Source organism: Taudactylus pleione, unplaced genomic scaffold (genome assembly GCF_031769625.1).
Source record: "Taudactylus pleione unplaced genomic scaffold, aTauple2 ptg000707l, whole genome shotgun sequence".
NCBI lineage: Eukaryota > Metazoa > Chordata > Amphibia > Anura > Myobatrachidae > Taudactylus > Taudactylus pleione.
The window spans coordinates 602,031-624,429 of NW_028285109.1; the positions used below are offsets into that span (position 1 = coordinate 602,031).

General features: G+C 42.1%; 1 protein-coding gene across 3 annotated transcripts in view; it reads right to left on the reverse strand.

Moving 5' to 3' along the window:
- Positions 1 to 22,399, reverse strand: part of HEATR5A (HEAT repeat containing 5A) — a 169,861-nt gene that overhangs the window by 134,863 nt on the left and 12,599 nt on the right. For all 3 annotated transcript variants that reach the window (XM_088456611.1, XM_088456610.1, XM_088456612.1), the window contains exons 8-10: positions 3,147 to 3,302; positions 2,789 to 3,039; positions 1,854 to 1,965 (exon numbers count right to left, since the gene is read on the reverse strand). In XM_088456611.1, coding sequence (XP_088312737.1) covers positions 1,854 to 1,965; positions 2,789 to 3,039; positions 3,147 to 3,302 — 519 coding nt within the window. The remainder of the gene's footprint in view (positions 1 to 1,853; positions 1,966 to 2,788; positions 3,040 to 3,146; positions 3,303 to 22,399) is intronic.

Genomic DNA, 22,399 nt, shown 5'->3' on the forward strand with positions numbered 1-22,399 from the left:
TATCAAGTTTTATAGTAATGTATAATTGTGACTTTCCACATAAATAAGAAATTAAGCTAATAATTGCAGACAGCGATCGAGTAAACAGTATGAATCATATACACACAGAATCAACAGGGGCCTTAACCTACAATGCATGCTAATCCCCTATACCAGGTGAGCAGATTTAGACCCTTTTTCAATTTGGGAGCGAAAAGTCCATGCTGGACTTTTCGCTCCACATTGGTGGTTTTACTGGGATAAAGTATCGGGCACGTGCCCGCTTTATCCCCTTATGCAATTTAAAATCAGCGAAAACGGGAACCAAGGAATTGGGATCTGTGAAAAAGAACGGGAATTGGGATATACGAAAAAAAACCTGGAATTTTCGGGAAATAATTGTAGGACCCCCCTAAAGATGTCCAGACATGGGGGTTCACTACGGGTACCCCCGTTTTTGCCTGCAAAATAAAGTCGTGTTTTTAAATAGCGGCGGCAGGTGTTTTTTCCCGACATTGAAGAAGTGATGCAGAAGAGCACTTAGGTTTTAAGTGGTCCCATCAAATTTGGCGTAATTGAAAATGGGTACTAGCATATTTTTAAGTTCCTTAAGTCATTTTTTAAAAATTCAGCAAAAATGCACCTGCCACTAATAGCCTATTCTAGAAAACACCTGCCGCATACTTCCAGAATATCCCTGATCCTACTTCCCTATTTTTAAACACGGTTTTCCCCCCTTTTTTTTTTTTCACCCCAAATTCTTAAAAAAAAAAATAGGGACACCCCAAAAAAAACTAATTAACAGTTTATTTTTAAATGTCATTCCCAGGGCTGCAGGCTATTTTTTTTTAAGCCTGCACCCCTAAACCCCAATTCTGCACTTTTTTTCGCCATATAAAACATGGTGAAAAGTTATCCCCGTTTTTTTTTTTCAAAGACTTTTCAAACTTGCGAAAAGTCTTTGAAATTGAATACGGGTGTAATTGAAATAGGCGAAAATTACGTCATCGGCAATAAATTATCGCTGATTCCGATTTTTTTGCAGCCTAATTGAATACCCCCCTTAGTGCCTGATTCAGATGTATGTCCAAAAGTAGACACTGCTCGTGATTATCAGCAGAATGCGCATGAGCCGCAAGAAGTAACTGAAGAAGGCGCATGTGCTGCACTGCGAGAGGATAAAACAGTGATTAAATGGCTCCGTGCAACAAATTGGCCATTTCTGGGTGGCAGCCATGCAGAAGCACAGAACAGATCCGTCTCATGGGAGTGTCACGGGTGTGCGGCCCAACTTCCCGGTCTGTTACACAGGCATGAGATGCCCGTTTCAAATGGATCTTTGCACTAGCAAGGTGTGGGTGCAAGTGCCGATATTAATGATGGAATAATAGAGGGTGGAGCGACAGATATGCATGAAGTTGGACCGATACCCCTATAACATAAATATGGCTGCCATGTACTCCATCACTTGCGCAGAATCAGAGCATGTTCAAAGTGTGACTATTTTTTAACGTGTTACGCTATTTTTATCTTCTCTTTATGCTGTTGCATTAGTGAACGTGTGAGTATGTCCGCTCAGCATATTGTTGCCGGAGTTGTCCAATTTTAGACAAACTCTTCTTAATCTAACTTTCCCAATATATTTACATATTGATATGCCTCCCCCCTTTCTCCTGACACAAGAGCTCGGGGGAGAATGACGGAGTTCTGTTGTGTGCCACAGGCTGACTGAGTCCCCTAGTAAGGAGAACGGCTGCGTGAGCCTGCTCTCACCTCCAGGTAACAGGCTAAAGAATTCCATCTAATTTGGCATAAGTAGGGGGAAGGTTTAATTAAGGAGTGTGAATTAAACATTAACACCAGCTGGTTCTTACCTAAAGTCATAAGAGCTGCAATAAGGAGCCAGCCAGCCTGCACCCTCTGCGTAGAAAAGCGACTGTTCTGGGTGGCTGAGCAGAGCAGATCTTCTGCTAGGGTCATTATTACCTGAAACAAAAACATGTTAATTGACAGCAGAACATAGTCTTACTATGTGGTGTGGGGTAACATCACTTGTTAATGTGCATTACCAAGTGATTAGAGATGGGAGCACATCATTAATTGTTTTGCTTTGTGATAAAAAAAAACAACAGTGTCAGAATGTTTTTTTTGTTCACTTTAAAAGCAAATTAAGTCACATCCACATAATGTAATTTTTTTTAGATGTTCCCTTTAAATGACAATGTTCCCTTGCTTGGGACACGATCAGCATTATTCTATAGAGCTGAGCAGTATCCCAGTACTGACGTATAGAAACCAAGGCCAACCAACGTCTTCAAACAACAGCTGGTTTTCATATGCAATTGATGAGCCAAATGCCTGACAAGTCTGGAGATGCCAAAGCATTACCAAAGCTGGTCTGCAGAGGTCACAGGTAAGAGAAGAACTGGTACCTGCTACATACAAACTATGGAGGTCGTATTGTAGGGACCTCCAGCTTGTCACGTAAATGGCAAGTGAGGGTATAAAAATAACTAGTAAAAATTTTAAATAACAACAAAGGTTTAAAGCCCTTGCATGTTGTAAAATGACTAACTGCAGGAATATAGTAGTGTAATTTACTGAGCATAGAAGTGCGCTATTGGCATCAATGCAAAAAAAATAAATAAATATATATATATTTTTTACACACAATATGTGCTATATAGGCTGCAAAATAGCAAAGAATGCATGCAACTACAGTGCATACAGTAGCTGCAATTATGCCATGTGCAAAACTTGCAATGGTATTAGCAAATGACGGTGGCCATCACTGCACAGCAATCCTTACCTTGCCTTTCCCTTGTGGTACACCAAGTGGGCATAGTCTGATGGACCCAAGCAGTCCAGCTGCTGCCAGACTATACCCGCTCACTGCCTCAGAAGAGGATTTCAGGGCTATCAGGCGTTCAGCACAACGATCTAAGAGAGGAGCTGCTAGAGAAGGCAGAGACACAACCACACAGCGAAGGCACCAAGCGGAGGCTAAGCGGGCACTTAGACTAGGGTGGAGAGCTACTGAGATCACAGTGTCCAGGATCCCTACAAAACAGAGGGAAGGTAGCAATGAAGAAATGTGTTAGTCTAGTAATAGCCACGTTACACAGACATGACAATAAGCCCCATATCTGCAGACACATATAGATTACCAGCACTGGAGTCACGCAGTAAAGGAGCAACTGTGGTACCCAGTCCTAAAATAAGATCCCCAAGCTCTTGCAGGGCACAGACCAAGACATGCTGACTGGCAGTGATATCAGTGGTATAGAACCGAGTCTCCAAGTTACTGTCACTGAGCACAGCATCTATTGAGAAATAAAACAGGATGAGGCATGGATGCGTCGCAGACATTATATAAGGGGTCACTAAGGCAAGAAAACTTGTCAAAAATGCAAATTTTTGGTGTCAATTCCATAGTGTATGGTACACACACAACAGATGAGCAGAACCCGACATTAAGCATACATCAGATATGAACAAATAGCAGGTTTTAGCGAAAATGCGAGCTATGCACATTAGCTATACAAACATCATTCAACAGTAGATCATACTGCCCACAATGACAAATACATGGTTAGCAAATTGCGACACAGTCTGTCATTTGTTGAATTACATTAGCCAAATGCAAGGTCCCATGTGCTGGACGCACTCAAAGCCCCATGTGAGACTGGATTTTAAACCATCTCTCTGCATCTCAAATAGTTCCACATTTTCAAACAATTCATCACCAAGACAGGATAATGTACCTAGCAGAGGTGAGGGATCTATCCAGCCTCCGAAACAAATGTGAAGTCTTGTGGATTTTAACTGTGATAACAGAATGCCCACAGGACTCACTTAATTGGACAATTTGCCAATATTTGACTGATACAGTTAGTATTTAACGTCAAAAAAGAACCCAGGAACAAACATTTACACAAATCAGCTGAGCCGTACCCACATTTTATATGATATGTATAGCGCTAAGTCATCAGCATATGTACCCGATTTACACTAGGGATAAGTCACTTCCACCTACATTTATAAGCATTTGTTTTGTTTGCAAAACTGGCATTAGCTATTAGGCATCAATGAAACCAGCATAAACAATTCTGTTTTGAGCATTAAGGAAAACAAAAAGAAATGCTAAATTGCACACAAAAAATAATAAACTATGCCTAGGCAATGCAGAGAGCACATAGCATTCACTACCAGCAGCAGTTCCCTGGTGCTGCTTGTGGTCATTGCAAATAATATGGCTCTCTCAGGAGTACATGCCTCTGTGTCCCAGTCTGCATGTGTTTGCACAAACATGCCCTTATTGTGCTATGCCTACATTAGAGGCAGAAGTACATGGTAATAGCCACTAAGCAGGCAAGTCCTTTCTACTTACACACCGTTTGTACATCTGACGGTTATCAGTGAACAACTCCAAACACAGAAAAGGTGATTTTGAAGGGTGAGAATTTATTGGGACTTTAATATATACAATTGCAACTCATGTCAGTGGTTTGTGGTGTAAAGGTTATGCTTCAAACTGTATGCGGATATAATATAGCAATATAGATCCCACCAAGTTTTATGGGATAAGCATAAATATGCAAAGTGCTAATCAATGCATAGTAATAAATACCACCGTTTAAAAAAACATAAATCCGTGAAATTAAAATATATAAATACGGATAAAATTTAAAACACAATTTACTTCAGGGATTTAAAAACTCATAAAAACAATGAAACTGCTAAACAAGGGACTTGCACTCAATGAATAGTAGGGATGTGCAGGCTCGGATAGGTTCGAGTTTGCACGTTGAGTTCGGATTTTTCCCTCCAAAAAAACGGAACTCAGAAAGAGGCAAAACGTCATCTTGCATGATGTTCGTCCATGCAAGATGACGTTTTGCCTCTTTCTGAGTTCCGTTTTTTTGGAGGGAAAAATCCGAACTCAACGTGCAAACTCGAACCTATCCGAGCCTGCACATCCCTAATGAATAGCCAGGTCATAAATAAGATAGGAAATAAATATTGCAGAAAAATAAAAACAACAATAAAATAGGCTTATCTGAATCAAGGTAATGGTTATTTCTAGGACAAGGAGAGAATACCCCAACGCGTTTCGTCTGCTGACTTCTTCATGGGGATGAAGGTTATGGTGTAGTGTCCACCTCTTTATACCCCTTCATAGCTCAGTAGGGACAATTACTTAGGGGTTCAAAGTTCAACTGTACTTCCTATTAGCTTCAACTTCCTTAGGCTGTATTTTGCGGTCACGTCTCCCACAGCTAAGGTATGCTCCAGTACAGCATACTGTTCCGCTTGTATGCAACGTCACGTTGCATACAAGCGGAATTGTCGCCCACAGTGAATCCCCCTGTCTTGTTTAGCTATTTAGTAGTATATCACCAATACTACACTTATTGACACGGAGCTGACGCCCACTTATTGGGCTTATCCGCAAACACTTATTTAAGTCTGGTATCACTCACTGTCACTTTGTATTGTGGAAAAATATTACTGGCGCCGAATCCACATGTATCTATATCTATCTATCTATATCTAGCTCAACAGTGCAATGCTCATCAGACTGGTGAGTGAAGAGAAGTCATTATGAAGTTCTGTTTGAAGTGAATTGTCAGCAAATTGGGAGATGCAAGATTTGCCAGAAGCAAAAGTTGTTTGAGTATTATTTATCTGCAAATTGCCTGCATACAGTTTATGGAAAACCATTATGACACATGCCAATGTTTGGGATTTGCCACCTCTGAAATATATATTGTGTCTGTGAAGAGAAATGTGCACACATGTTGAAATTCCTGCAGGAAAAGGCAAAAGCATTTGGATCTTTGCAGCATTGGAAGGGGTTAAAAGAAATTGTTTTGTTTTACTTTGCTGAAATGCTCAAGCTCGTTAAGTCAGGTGTGGCTAGTAATGTGTGGTGTGGAGCAGAGATTACTATTGAAAGGCTGTGGAGACTGCTTGATACATGCTGGTAATTGTAGTGCCATTTGAAGGAAGATGTTTTGCTGTTTTGAAAATACTTTTGATGGCAAAGTGTGATATAGTGAAAACAAAAGCAAGTTGAACCTGTGTATTTGCATTTTGTGCCAAGAATTATGGGAAATAAAAAAAAAAAAATGTGTTAAAGGCTGAAGGCCTGCTACAATGGTCCAGCATGAAGCTGGAGATTTGCAAATCCAGGAGTGGAGTGTCCAATTTGAAAGTCTGAAGGTGCCCACACACATAGCGACATTTTACACGATTTGGCCGATTTCGACGAATCGGGTAAAAAAAGTACAAATTGTGAGTTTATACTCACGAGCACGATGCCAATGCGCGTCCCCGCTAGTCGTATATCGCATCTTCTGATCTGCCGTGCTGTAGGGCAGATTAGCCAACCATGAACCCGATGGACGCCGATCGTGAGGGTTTTTTTTCCTCACGATGAATCGTACGATTCATCACACAATGCGGAATTTGACTGACAGAAGCCTGGACACGCCCCATCGCCATCTTGTGCAGCATCGTGTATGGAGCAAGACAGTCGCACTTTGGGAGCCTGCACACTGAAGTCTTGTTTTGTTGTATATTTGGTGAGTATTTGTACAGTTTGCAACCACACTGACCACCAATATGTGCTTCCCACTGCCCACCAATGTATGCCACCAGGCAATAAATGAATGACCCAACCACCGCCCGCCGTATTGAGGCGGGCGGTGGCTGGGTCATGCAGCTCCCCCACTGCCCTCCAATGTGTGCCCCCAGGCAATAAATGCATGACCCAGCCACCCTCCGCCGTATTGAGGCGGGCGGTGGCTGGGTCATGCATTAAGCTCCCCCACTGCCCACCAATGTGTGCCCCCAGGCAATAAATGCATGACCCAGCCACCGCCCGCCGTATTGAGGCGGGCGGTGGCTGGGTCATGCATTAAGCTCCCCCACTGCCCACCAATGTGTGTAATACCTCAAATAAATAAATAAACACACAAAGAAAAAGCAGGGTATCTTGTCTGGTGCACTATGGGGATCACAGTAATTGGTTTCTTATCTCTAATTATATATTAAAATATAACTTTTATTATTTTATTTAAAAAGGTAATATTTGGTCCAAGAAAATAAAAGGCGAAATGTTTAAAATACATAGAATGAGAAATAAGTGAAATATAGAAAGAAAAAACGTGATTTAAAATATCACCTGAATAAACACGTTTTTTACAAAAAAAACCCACCATACATTACATTTAAAAACACACATTATTTGAAGCTGGGGGTCTTCTACTTTTCGGTCTCCAGCTGTTGTGGGACTACAGATCCCAGGATGACCTGCCACCCACCTTTGAAACTGTTTTTAGGGCATCCTGGGATCTGTAGTTCTACCACAACGACAGGCCCAAAGGTGGAAAACCCATACTGTCAAACAAAGAAAAACATTATATTACCAAGCAATAAACACATAACATTCCTGTAAAAGAAAACATGATTAGAATACCATAACAAACCTTTAAAAACCTGTAAAAAAGAAAATATTAAAACATTAAAAATGTGAACTAACAACATTACATTTTACAAAACTATATACACAAATATTTAAATGTCCTTTTTTTTCTTATTCATAGATAATGTCCATGGATTCAGAACGTGAATTCGTTACAGGATTCATTGAAATCCTGCACTCGAAAGACTGTCTGTGGAAGATCACTTCTCGGAAGTACCACAATAAGTCGCAGAAGTTGGCCGCACTCGAGGAACTGTTGGTGTATACAAAAAAATGCATATCTGATGCAGACCTGAAAACTGTACGGCAAAAGATACAAAATCTCAGGACAGTATACATCAAAGAAAAAAAGAAAGTGGATGACTCCAAAAAATCAGGAGCGGCTACAGATGAAATATATACTCCTGCGCTGTGGTACTACCAAATTATGTAATTCATCAGTGAACAAGAGCCTCAAAGGGAATCAATCATCTTGATGTCTGAGCGTGAGGGAGATGAGGAGGTTGCAGAAGTCTTGGTAAGTAGTGACACAGTTTAAACCAAAATCCTTAATGTTTTTGTTGTTAAATCCCAAATGTCCAATTTAGTCAGTAGTTCACAGACAGTCCTCCTGCCATGGTACAGCACCTGGTCCATTGAAATAGGTCATGTACTCCTCCCTCACTTCTTTGGCACGTGCGGTGGATGTTGTTGTAGTTGTTGGTGCAGACACAGATGTCAAATGTCCAATGTCCTCCAGGGGTCCTACATCTTCTGGTCTAGCTGGGACTGGTCCTCGTTGAGTAGATTTTCTTCACAGAAAGTTGTGTAGCACAGAGCACGCCATCACGACCAAGTCTATCTTCTCCACATGTAGATTGATGGTGGTGTGGAAAATGCGGAAGCGGTTGCTCATTATTCCAAACGCATTTTCCACAATGCGCCGTGCCCTTGATAGACGGTAGTTGTATATCCTTTTCTCTCTGGTCAGGCCCCTGTGTGCAAATGGCTTCATCACATGTTCATGTAATGCAAAAGCCTTGTCTGCAACGAAAACGTAATTTAGGCCGTGCTTTGTCTGGTCCAGTGAGGGCAGGTTGAGGGTTTTGTTGGCGAGTCTCTGGTAGAAAGCCGTCTTTTTGAAGGACCCACCATCCGAAGCACGCCCATTCTTGCCGACATCCACAAACAGAAATTCGTAGTTGGCATTCACCACTGCCATGAGAACGATGCTGAAGAATCCTTTGTAGTTGTAGTAATATGATCCGGTGTTGGCAGGTGGGTTGATGCGGATGCGTTTCCCATCGATGGCTCCTCCGCAGTTAGGGAAATTCCAACGTTGTTCAAAATCTTCCGCGATGCTGGTCCACTCCTCCACGGTGTTAGGAAACTGTAAAAATAAGAAAAAAGATGTTAAAACATTTTTTATATCTTTTTTCCCTATATAGACTCCCACCCAAGACCCTGATTTAACATCAACACCGGACCTCAGTCTGCTCGGTGGCGACAGTGATCCGGAGAATAGCACACAAGTGAAAAGTCAAGTTCCACCTGGATCCTCATCTTCGCAACAACCCCAAAAAAAGAAAAAAAAAAAAGGCAGAAAGCAGAATTTTACTGAACAAGAGGACCATTTTTTACAAAACGCAGAACGGCTGCTGCAGAAACCCCCAGATGCAATTGATGATTTCACAGCTCATGTGAACAGCACATTGAGAAATCTGGATGCAGATATCCAACGAAATTTTTTAAGGTTAAACTACGACCTCTTGAGTCGCTGTATGAGCAAAAATATCTCAAATTCGACATACATTGCAGATCCAATGCTATTTTCCCCTGCCCCAAATAGGTATGCCCGCCCCACCCTTGCCCAGTTAGATATTACTGCCCCCCCAAGCACCAGCACCACCTTGTATAATGCTCTGCTGGATGCAGCAGATGAGTCGCCCCAATATACACAGATGTTAATTTTTTCTATATTGTAATATCACCAAATTTTATGAATTCCAATCGGTGCTTGCTGCATGGGATAGGGTGGTGATGACGCCATTTGAACAAGGTCACTACGCACATGGCACAAGTACACATAGCTGGAAGCCGGGGCCACAATGTGTACTTGTGCCATGTGTGTATTGGCCTGTTCAAACTGGCGTCTGACCCACCCTATCACATACAGCCGGCTACCTATTGGGATTCATAAAATTTGGTGATAATGTTCTTTTGTAAAGTTGTAATAAAAAAGTATTTTGCACACAGTTTAGTGCACACTTTCAGTTTTCTGCAGGTCAGTGCACATTGTAGTAAAAGAAGGCAATTTTTTGCTTTATGTTGAGTAAAAAATAAAAATAAAAATTTTTCTTTGCACAAGAAACCAATGTGTGGTGTTTTTTTTAAACTTACCTTGCAATACTGGTACTGTAGCACTTTTACGATGGCTTTGCAGGTCTCCGGAATGATGACGCCCAAGGACTGAGGTGAGATGAATGTTCCAAACTTTAGGTCTTCCAGTGACCTTCCTGTAGCCAGGTATCTCAGGGTAGCCACCAGTCTGTCTTCAGCAGGGATTGCCCTCCGCCACCTTGTGTCCTGTCTCTTGATGTGGGGGGTCACCAGATGCAGCAATTCTTGGAAGCTGGCGTCATCCATGCGCAGGTAGTTCCGATAGTCCTCCGGGTTGTTCTCCTTGATCCCTATCAGCAGGGACATGTGAGAGCGGGTATCCCTTTGTAGCAGCCACTCCTTGGTCCAGCATGCTCTCGTCCTTCTTCGCTGGGCCCTCTTCCTAATCTCCTGGACCCCGGCTTCAGCAACCAACACTTTATACTGATAGGGACGCATCAGTACAGAATTCAGGAACAGGATAGAATGCAGGTAGGTAGCACACACTTGCAGGTAGAATAAACTTTGTATAAGGCAAGCCAAATACAAAGAGCACAGTAGCAATGTACAGGATTCAGCAGGAATACACCTAGCCTCATCTAGTAGCAGAGCAGAATGTACACAGAGTTTAGGGTGCCTGCTTTTTTATACTCCCAAGCTAGCCCCTCCCATTGTTATGACTATTTAAATTTCCCTCCAATAGTCAAGAGCCTGTTTTATTTTTTTTTTCAACTCACGATTTATGTCCAATCTCACGATGCGTACGATCCGATAGATCGTGAGATCGTAAGACAGATTAGGTGTCTTTTTTCCAAAATCGTGATCACGACGGCAAGGGAGCTCCCGTGAAAGTTCATGAGGAAATTGGTCATAAAATCATATCGTGAGCACATCGGTATATGTGTGGGCACCTTGATACAAAGAAGCGATTTAAAACGGTTTGAAATCCTCTATGGGGAATTTTTCAAAATGCTGGGGCACAGAGTAGTGTTCCAAAGAAATGGAAGTGTATTCTATGTCTTTCTTCATTTGACCATTTGAGGATATCAAGATAAACCATCTGTGATACCATCGTTGCAATCGGCAACCACCGTAGGACCACGATGACTATTAGGTCCAATGCGATACACTCACTTGAATAGGGTGAGTGTGATTCTTATCTTTGATTTGCAATTTAATTTTGCAGGTTCACACCATATATTGTTTTTTTCCCTTTTTTATATGAGGGGAATATCAAGACAATTTTAGATCCTAAGAAAGCGCCGGAACCAATTTATTCTTTATCTATCATTAATTTGAGGAGCTCTGTTGGAAAGCCCCTGCTGTTCATGGCTGCATATCTGACTGGATCCTATCTTATCTGTAACTCAGCGCCAGTCGAACATCCCATTAAAAACACATGTGTAGTAAGGTGCAAGTCCCACTAGAAGAGGACTATATCAGCATAGAAAAATTTGACTGTGTGAAGTTTGGCGTGAAACACTTTTACGCTATTGTGCCCAGATAAGTGACTTAAGCTGGCCACACATCTAAAGATTATCTATCCAACCAGCCAACTAGTTGATTGGTTGGAATGAAAATCTGGTAAGGTATTAAAGCAAATAACAATCAGCAACTTGCTCCCAAACGTCGGAAAATGGACAAAAACTGTTGTTTAAATCAAACATTTAACAAACTTGTCTGAACGACCATTTTCATCTGTTTTCTGGCATTTAGGAGCAAATTGCTGATCATCAGTTACTCCCATACTTTACCAGATTTTCATTCCAACCAATCAACTAGTTGGCTGGTTGGACAGATAATCTGTAGATGTGTGGCCAGCTTTAGTGGAAAAGTAAACGAAAGAGAGAAGCTTTTGCATGCACAAATTTAAAAAATATTAGAGTGAGTTGTCCTCTTTGAAAATAGCTTTTGAGCAGGAGGAAATAAAAAGACTTACAATTCTTAAAGAGACAGACCTCAAATTAGTGGTTAAGTTTGAACACCTTGAGGAGGCTGAAGCATTTAAATGTATTACAAAGTATGAGAATGATATGCTGCTAGCAAAGAATGAAGTATTAAAGCAAGACATTGCTGAATTGAATCAAGTGTAGTCCTTCAGCATGAGGTGGGGGATTGAAAGAATGTGTCCAGAGACATCAGAGTGATGCAGATCTGACTCTGCTGTTAAAAGAAAAAGACTCTTTGTGTCCACATAAGTAAAGCTTAAAGATTGTGAATGGGAGAAAAGTTCTCTGGCTGAAACGTTTTGTGAAGAATAGAGATGGAGATTGTCAGTCTTGAAGTTAGCTGTAAGGATCAAGTACAAACTCTCCAATCCAATTTAGCTGTTGCCAGAGCAGTTTCAGAGGGTCTGACAGAAAGAAATTTATATATGGAGGAAAGGCTGCATTCAACAGTAGAGCACATTGAAGTTTTGGAGAAAGAGCTTAACCTTGCCCATGGCAGGGCTTGGAAGTTGCAAGAACAGAGTGAGAACCTTGAGAAGTGTCTGCTAAGTACACAGTACCAGCTGTAAAGATTCCAAATGGAAAGGAATACCAAAGAACTGGAGTTGCAATCCAAATTAAACGTGGCAGAGTCTCAAATAGCTGTACAAAAGTTGAGACTTGCTGAGTTTGAAGTTGTGGAGAGCAATCTTCTGCAGTCAGAGCGCAAGTTGGAAGGCGCCATGGCGAAAATTGCCCAGCAGGAAAAGCAGCTGTCGGCGGCTTAGAAAAAGTTCCACATGGTAGTAGGAAAAGCAGAAAAGCAGGGGAAGCTGAATGGCACTCTAAGATTGGATTCTGGACCCAAAATGGCGTCAGATGTATTCGCTGAACCCAGTGTGACAGAAGTATATAAACACAAGCAGCAATTATTACAAGTTGGTTCTGAAAAGGCTGGGGCGCAGAGTGATATGCTACCGGTACAGAGTGTCTTGTGTGATGAGTAGCGGACGAGCAGTGAGGTACTTGAACAAAGTAAGAGGTTTCAGGAGAATGAGGTTTGTCAGCAGCAATTTGCCATTGAAGATGTTCCCATTAAATGTCACAGTGTCCAAGATGGAAACAAGGTATTAAAGGTGGGAAACTCCCTAAAAAACTGTCTTATAAAAGTGGATGAGATTCCTTGCAGTGTCCTTCAGCTTACAATGATAGCTGAGGGTGTGAAGTCCTCCAAAAGGGACACAGGTCCAGATTGCAAAACAGTGTCTGAAATTGATGATGAAGAAGTGACGTATACAGATGATGATCGCAAATCCTGTGAAGCAAAGGTACAGAAGTCTACAGAGATAGTAATGGCTTCAAAGGACTAGATTCTCTTGTTGCCGTGTGTTCAGAGTGATATGAAAGTGACTCAATCACACAGTTTTGCAGTGCAAAGCGAACCTTACAGAAAGCTAATACTGAAAGTCTTGTGAAGAGCAATGCTGGCCATACACCTGCACGATTTTGGGCCGATTGCCCGATTTTCGACGGGTCATAAGATAGATCTTGTGAAAATTGTGTATTTTTTTTTATCAAGAATCAATCAGATGCACGCTCCCGCAGACCCCATAATCTGATCTTATGATCAGAAGTGCAGCACATCTTGTCCATCGTATCCTGTGCAGATCGTGCCGTTTATTTTGTTCATGTGATCCATCGTGCGAAAATTCAAGTAATTTCAATGATTGATTCCCTATGAGCCTGTGAGACACAGGATCGATCTTACGACAGATTCTGTGCCAAGAAAAACAACAAACATGCTGCCGGGACTGCCAGGGAGTCGGAGGGAAATAGTATGATGAACCGTATCTTATGCTGGTCGTGTAGGTATATGGCCAGCTTAATACTTATGTACGTGAAACAATGCCTTCATGCAAGCAGGATGGAACTTGCAATGCTGCTGAATTTGTCTGTAGGGAAGTGGAGTGGTCTCACATTAAAAAGCCAGCTAAACAGTATTTGAAAATAAAGACCTCTGTGGAGAGTGAACATCAACCTGAAGTTTATAAGAGCAGTGGAATAAATATTCAAGTATTTTACATGGACATGAGAGTCCGGAATCTGATGGTGGCAGTGGCAGTACATGCTCTGATGACATACAGCTTGGAAACTGATGCTAATGACTCGCAGGATGAGGGTGGCACTTTGAAAGAAGTTGAGATGCCAGTGAAGTATGCCAAAAGCCAATACAGTATTTCAAGGCTGAAGGTTAAAGATGTGACAAACAGAAGTTGGGCAAAAGGTGTGCCTTTAAGAAATTTAAGAGAAACCTATGACCCTCATTCAGAGCCGTACGCTCTGAGCAGAGCGCACGCTCTGAATGAGGGCCGTCCTCCATAACTATGGAGCGTCCTCCTGGACGCTTGTATAGCTGTGGGTCACCACCCACAGCCTATACGAGCGTGCAGTTTGATGGCCGCGATGGTCTTGACCATCGCAACCATCGAAACTGCGAGCCGGAGCCTACGGTTGAGGTTTTCAACCGCAAGGCCCGGAGTGATTTTGGCTCTATCAGAGCCAAAATCACTCCCACTGACATCACTAGTGATGTCAGTGGGCCGGCTTCTGACGGTAGGCGTTCCCTTAGGAACGCCCCCGGCACGCCCACCAAAGGGGGCGTGCTGTCAATCAACATCGACAGCACGCCCCCTTTGATCAGACACAACGAGCGAAGGAAAGTCCTTCGCTCGTCGCGTCTGGCGCATGCGCAAGACGGAGCTCCCTCCGTCGTGCGCATGCTCGGTGCAGAACATCGACCCACTTGCGAGCGGACAGCCGCTCGCCAGTGGGTCTGAATCAGGCCCTATATCTGGTAAAAAATAAACAAAGGAAAAGCTTGGTCTGAACCAGAAAATTCCAAGGAAAATAGCTTGCTGGGTATTTTTGCAGTTGACAAATATGAAGATGAAGTATGTCACTTTGGGAAAAGTTACTTCAAGTTCTTAATGCCTGACGTGGTACCCAGGGATGAGCCTCAAGTACTGCATAAAGAAAGCAAAAAGTACAAATGGTATCATAAATTGGAGAAAAAAAAAAAAAGATAGGAGGAGATAAACTCTGGAAGCTGGAGGATGAGACTCCCAGAGGTTACAAGCGTCTGTATGACCATGGATGTGGTGGATTTCCCTCATGAGGAAAGTGAATGAGCACATCGTCATGAAAGTGCCTCGTCCATGTCACTGAACTCAGGGGATTCAAGCTGGGGAGGGGGTTTATGTTGCAATATCACCAGAGATGTCGCTGGTGAGCAGCAGATTCTGTTTGGGGCAGGAGAGGTCCACCCACATGGTAGAAATACTGGGTTTTGTCACACCTAATGGTTGCCTTGTGGAGAGAGCTCAGGTGAGGGCTAACGAGGCAGACCTACAGTCAGGCTGCATGTGGAAGCAGTCCAAGGAGGACTGATAGCTACATAGCTCAGTGTGCCTGGAGGCCATTGGGGGCCAGTCCAGACCTGCAGGAGGCAGGGAGGACCGAAAAACTCAAAAGACTGTATACATTGAAGTAGTTAAGCTGAAGGCTGAGGAAGCCAGAGCCTATACCTGAAGGAGACAAGGAAAAACACCAAAACTGACTGTGTTGTGTAGCTGTGGCAGCCAAGCCAAGCCAGGCTGGAGCAGATGATAGACCTGCAGAGAAGCAAGCAGAGACTTTATTTGCAGACTAGCTGCCCAAAGGTAGTCAGGGGACAAGAAGAGAGTTAGATGCCCTAAATAGGGGCTACGCTGTTTGGTGTTTACCATTTTGATTCTTGAGGACGAGTAAAGCTCCATTTATTTGATTTTACCATGGAAGCTGTCTGTTTGTGGATCCTTATTCAAGCACCTAAACACTGCAATCCGCATCTACCGAGCTAATTACCCCCAAGTCATCAATATATAAAAATAATATCAAAGTGACACTCGGAGACAGATGAAAGCAATACCCACACCAGAGGGATTTTATTAGTGGGTCACTGTTTTGGGGTATTCTACCCCTTCCTCAGGACAACTGAGGAAGGGGTAGAAGACCCCGAAACGTTGACCCACCAATAAAATCCCTTTGGTGAGGGTATTGTTTTCATCTGTCTCCGAGAGCCACCTTGATATTGTTTTGATATTAATTTGGGGGTGCTGTCCCCTTAGGACACCGGAGCAAGTTGGGGCTGAATGTCCAGTTACACTGAGTGGTGGAGTACAGGAGCATTGGACTATGTTTTAATATATATATTATATATATTTATATATACGTGAGTGTATAAGGTCTTTAGCAACTAACGCATTAATAATGTGAGAAAAAAGAACTTAAAGATATGCAGGAAAGTGTTTGTGCAGAAGGTTTACCATAGAAATGAAATGTCAGTATAGCATAATAAGTTTATCTTTTTAATCAGTTTAAACAATGACAAAACAAACACAAATTGAGTATTGAGCTTCCAAATGCTCAAACAGGCTCTGTCAGTGACCCATACGTCTCACTAGTCCCTTGGGCAAGTAGTGCATGTGTGCAAGTAGTGCATGTAATAAAGTGCAAAGTTTGCAAACAATACATATACTATATGTCCCTTATACACATGTGATAATTACAGGGTAAAAACATATAATGTAGTAAAAAGGCATATAAAAATAAATTGATATACAGTATAATAAAATAGTATCTGCTAAAGTAGGCACAGGAGAAACTACTATTTAAAATGTTCAAATAACACTTAAAAAGTATAAGCAAAGGTTTAAAAGCGATATGTCATCAGGCGCTTATCTTAATAGTTCGTTGAGGCAAGAGGCAGCTTCCCAATGAGTTTCATCCACAAGGGACTTCTCCAAGTCCAATACATATACAAACACCAAAAAGTGCCCTTCCTCACATAATATACAAATCTGATGCCCCCTAACCTCTGCATAGCATACCAGACATGAGATTATAGACTATATATTATTTTACTGGTCTCAGCAATACCCACATAATTGCACTGTGCCAAGTCCCACTCACATTATACCAGCTATGTCCCCATTCTGATTCAGATGTAGTTCACGTAAATTAGCATTTTTTTTTTTAAAACTACAACTAAATCCCTAAAAAGTTGTATGGCATTTGCGTCCCATGGTGTGTACACTCAGAGTCGCAGGAACGATTGAGCCGTACAGTCTCTGGAACGTACTGGGCGGTGACTGGGACATACCTACATAAATACATAATGATGTTCCGTCTGATGGCGTATTATGGGAGTGTCACAGGAGTGCTTTTGGACTCCGGTGCTTAATCGCGTTCATTGGAGGCCATACTCTAACAGAGCTTCTGCACTAGCATTGGGCTGGTGCGAGTCTCAATGGTGCTTCCAATGGTTGCAACTGCAGCAGCTAAAAGTGGGCGCCCCAGCCCTTCCGCATTCAAGTGCACCCCTGTACACCAGAGAAGGGCTCATACCAGCATTAGCATTGAGCAATTACAGCAAAAACACTAACGCGGTCACAGCAGCATCCAATTACAAAACAGCCCCTCTATGTGCAGCAAAACACTGTCCTCTCCAAAACTTCCCATCCAAGGACCACTTGGAATGGCGTCTGGCTATTTATAACCTTTATTCACAATTTATATTCAATAGGATAATTTTATTATTATTGTTACATGTAGGACAAAGAAGATCTTGCTCAAAAACATCTTTCAGAAATATGATCATCAAAGTTTGAACATTACTGGAAAACAAAAAGGCATCTATGGGGTTGGGGAAGACAGATTCCTAATAAATAAGCACTCTCTTCATGGTTTATGGATCAAATTTATCAGATTAAGATCATTCCACAGGTGTGCGTGCATGCGCGTAGATATTGTTCAGTGAAAAGATCCTTTGATTAGACGTCATAAAATAAGTGCAGTGGCATATTTATTCTGGGATTTGTCCAAGACAGATCAATGTCAACTCACCAATCTCATCTGCCAGGGGTTCTGTGGCAGATGAACACAGGACATATGTAATGGGCACTCATCCACAATATCTATACTATGTTGGAACAACTCTGTTAACCAACCCTATTGGATAACACACTCGCTTAGGCAAAATAAAGTACATTATCTAATTAACTAGCATTATAGAAATTAGAACACAGCCTAGTTTGGCTACAAATAGAACAATTCAGCTGAAACCAATTCCCTGGCAATAAAGAATACAAGTGGTCTATTGTGACAGCATGCGCTTACTTTACCACCCTGTCAGGAGAGGAATTTTACAGATTTATTATTGGGTTTCTCTTACAGTCATCATACTAGAGCTACTCACTAGGAACTCATTGTCTGAGAATAAGAAATGCCAAGGGGCTGGTTGTGCTAGTTGAAGCCAAGGGAGGAGTCAAAGATGACACCAAGACTACGAGCTTGGGAAAAAGGGGAACTGTCAGCAAGGAGTGAGACTAAAGAGGTAGTGATACTATAAGGGAATAATTTGAGCTTTAGGTAACACAGAATAAAAGAGAAGGATGAGTGGAAGATTTCGGTGTTGTCTGTAAAATGGTGGTAGAAGCCAGAGGTGTAGCGTGGAGCTATGGTGCCTGAAGCATGCCTAAGCTACGGCACACCCCCCTTCCCCCATAATGAATGTTGCTAAAGTTGACTTGGCCAGCATGAGGCTCCAAATGCACCTGCAACTTCCAGGTTGGTGGAACGTCAAATCGGAGTGTTTACAAGTTCAGCGGCACCCATCTCACAGTGTGTACCTAGCTTTAGGGTCAACAGATGGTTTTTTGTGGATGTAAGAGATGAGCACAAGTCTGAAGATGATACTGCCAGTGGAGAGGGACAGGTTGCAGAGGTGTGCTAGGGCAAGCAAGCATGGGGGAATAAAAGAGTAGAGGAGATGGGAGGAAACAGAATGAAGGGGAAAAGGAGTGTGAGTACCTTATTTAATAATAAACCCTTATATGAGAAGTGAAACACTAAAAAGGGAGTGCCATACACAACACATGAAGAACATTTACATGGCTTTGCTGTTCTTTCAATGCAGGTATTTCTTAATACACAGCTGCCGGGGTAATCCAGCCATCATTTAATTCACTTACAAGTGAATCGGTAACACCTCTAACCTTGTTCACACCTCTAACATTACATTCAGTCAGGGAAGATGGTGGCTGGATGAGGGAAGGCTCAGCTTCCTCTGGAGCCACAAGTTCTACCACTTAAAGTATATTTTAGGTGACCTGCCCTGGGTTTAGCATACTTTCCAATTGGTAATTGGTGGCAGAGAGATGGTAGCCAGGCCCCCAGGGAATCAGTCTACCTACTGCAGAAACCAGAGCTCTTTCAGCTTGGCTGTGGTGCTTAGCTGCCTGGGGCATCTAGTGACTCCTGAAGACTCTACATGAATGACAATGTTGCAGCAGCTGAAATACCACTGTTGCTCACAGTATATCTTTGCAAGCAAAACTGCAAGAATTATTGATTACTGCATGATGACCATGGTGGACACAAACCAGCGAATAAAATGAATAATACAATTATGAAAATTGTCATTGGTAACGTGTCTACAGCAACTATTTTTATGCTAATTAATAGGAATCTTATGTGAAAGCAGCTTTTTATTGTCACTTTAGAATGAAATGGAAAAAAAAAACAACCCAGTAAAACAGAACATTACTTTTTTCCCATTCACTCATTTAGACTAGAGATGAGCGGTTCGGTTATGACTCGGTTATTTTCCACAAATTAGCACAAGTTCTGATTTATCTTATGGTCTATCCAAAACACATGAGAGCCGGATAGCCAATATGATGCTGTTTTTGAGATCCGAACATAACTAAGTAAAACCGAACCACTCATTTCTAATTTCTACACTACATTAACTGCATAAGGAAACAACATCCAAAGTGAATAAGCTTTAGCTTGGAGGAAAAAAGAACCAGAAACAGCTGTGAAACAAATTATGAACAACAGGTGTTAGGGCTCTTCCTGGTCACTAATATCCTGCTATCCCTCACTTGGTCTGAATTCCAGAACTTAAAAATGTAATCTAATTAGTGAGATATGAACTCATGTTTGCTATGTATGGAACTATTTTGTCCAGAACGAAGACCACATTGATCAGAAAAGCTGTCACCGCCATCTCCAATAAGAGATCTATTTGTGTCAGGTAAAGAATAAAACAATATAGAGCTAAATAACCAGACAATTATAGAAACCAGAAAATAGGAGCATATTCTAGAAAATTACCCCAAAATGTTAAGAGCCCGTAGTGATTTGTAAGCAACCAAGCTCCAGGAATATGTTCAGCGTTGGTCTATATCATTAAGTTTTAAATCTCATTTACAATCCTAATTAAATGAACTACACGAAGCTTACTGATCACACAACATACCTTCCTTGCAATTCCTAACATAAAATTATTCATTAATTTTTTGTTATTTATTAGGTGTTAAATGTGCACAAATAACCTTATTGACAGCCTGTATCCTCCTTCACATCATAAAACAGGGAGCTCATATGTATGAAGTGAGCCGCGCAAGTAGAATCTGACAATGAGTGGAAGCAGTCAGACTTAGGGAGAGGGCTCATTTAGAAGAGCAATTACAAGATGGAAGAATAGCTAAATCCTATATGTACTCTGGGCCAGATTCACTACGGATCGCTATTGCAATCGCAGATGCGATTACGCACGTAGTTCGGCTGTGAAAATATGCTAATGTTTGCAGCTGCTCACCCAGCATAGAGACGCCCACTACAGCTTTCTCACATCCATAAGACCTCTCACATCCTGCGTATACATCGGTAACATCGGACCCTCATGCAGAATTAGGTCGCATGCAGTGAGTACTTAAACTGTGTATGCCATCGCAGTGGCTAATTTATGCATGCCCAGGAAACGGCATTCAAACGGACAGACACGCTGCGTTTCTCCAACCACTCCCCAGTCACCACCCAAAAACGCTGATGTCCCGCCACTCACTCTGCGATGGCTTTTTATCTGCGTACGTGATCGAAATGCTGACCTGCACACTGCAATTCATATGCAGTCCACACCATTGGTCGATCTGCGTACGCGATTGCAATTGCGATCAGTGATGAATCAGGCCCTCTACTAGGTAATGGTTGCAGGAGTTCGAACAAAGCTGTACACATTCAACTCATCATTGACTACCAAGATCTATATAAAGAAATTGCTAACATCTGCGATGTTTAAAATACACCAAGCATATTACAACATACATACCTAATGCTTTTGTAGTAAATGACTCAAGACATTCATCAGTAACACTCATCAAACTCCAACGTCTTTATGACTGGATCTGTCACACATCAACTGACACTAGTAAAAACAGCCTTTTAATCACAACAATCCCCAAATAGCTGTAGTGCAAAACATAAAACAATATCATCCATAGAGAAGAAAAAGGAAATAGCAATTCTAGTAAGGGCAGGAGAGCAGCTGCTGCCTTAGAAACCCCTAACAGGGAATGTCCATCCCTATACAGCTCATGACAGGGATGGTGTGGTGTCTGGCGCACAGTGGTTGGATGCAAATAAATGTAGTGCAGGTGAGATTGATCGTAGTGGAACATGTTGTTGAGGTTTGCGATTCAAATTGGTATGTGGCAAGTGAAGTCTAACCAGCTGGTTGCATGTAGACCGCAGGTATATTTTCCATACTAGATGAATAATATAGCTATAAATATGGTTAACTGTAATAGTAAATATAATCTTTAGGCAAGATGGGCTGGATTGATGGGATATGACAAATATGCAGAGTATTATTCAAAACTACATGGATTAATGATTGTACAGATGAAAAAAACACTGATAGATAAATGAAAGAATTCTATATGAATTTGTTATAGTAACAATAAAGGAATACAAATGTTAATATGTATGAGATAAATAATGAACATTTTAACAATAATTAAAGTAATAAGAGTACATGTAAAAGTGGAGGCCCATGAAAATATGAGATATGGTAAGAACTTACCTTTGTTATCTCTATTTCTACGAAGTCCATAGGGTTCCACAGGATTCCTTGGGTATAGGTGTGACGTCAGTCATCGGGCACCATAGAGTTAAGCTTTCAGCCTCCCAGGATGCACTAGGGTCCCCCTCCTATACCCCGCCCCCAAGCCAAGGCATCTCAGTTTTGTACCAAGCCATAGGTCGTCGTCGGAGAAGGAAGAGAGAGAAAAAAGATCTGGATACACACAAGAATCACATTCTCACCAGAGGGAGACGGAAAAAGCGGTGACCAGAGCAAAGCCCATCTGCAGCACAGGTGCGACAGGGCGGGAGTCCTGTGGAACCCTATGGACTTCGTAGAAATAGAGATAACAAAGGTAAGTTCTTACCATATCTCATATTTTCTACTTCAGGGTCCATAGGGTATCCACAGGATACCTTGGGGATGTCCCAAAGCAGTATCCTTTAAGGGTGGGGACGCTCCTGTGCAGAAAGGAGAATCCGCCGCCCGAAGGAAGCATCCTGAGAGGCGAAGGTGTCAAACCTGTAATACCTCACGAAGGTATGGACAGAGGACCACGTAGCAGCCTTGCAGATCTGGACTGCAGAGGCACCACGTCGAGCTGCCCACGAAGGACCCACAGACCTAGTGGAATGAGCCTTCACAGAAGGAGGAACCGGCAGGCCTTCATGAAGATAA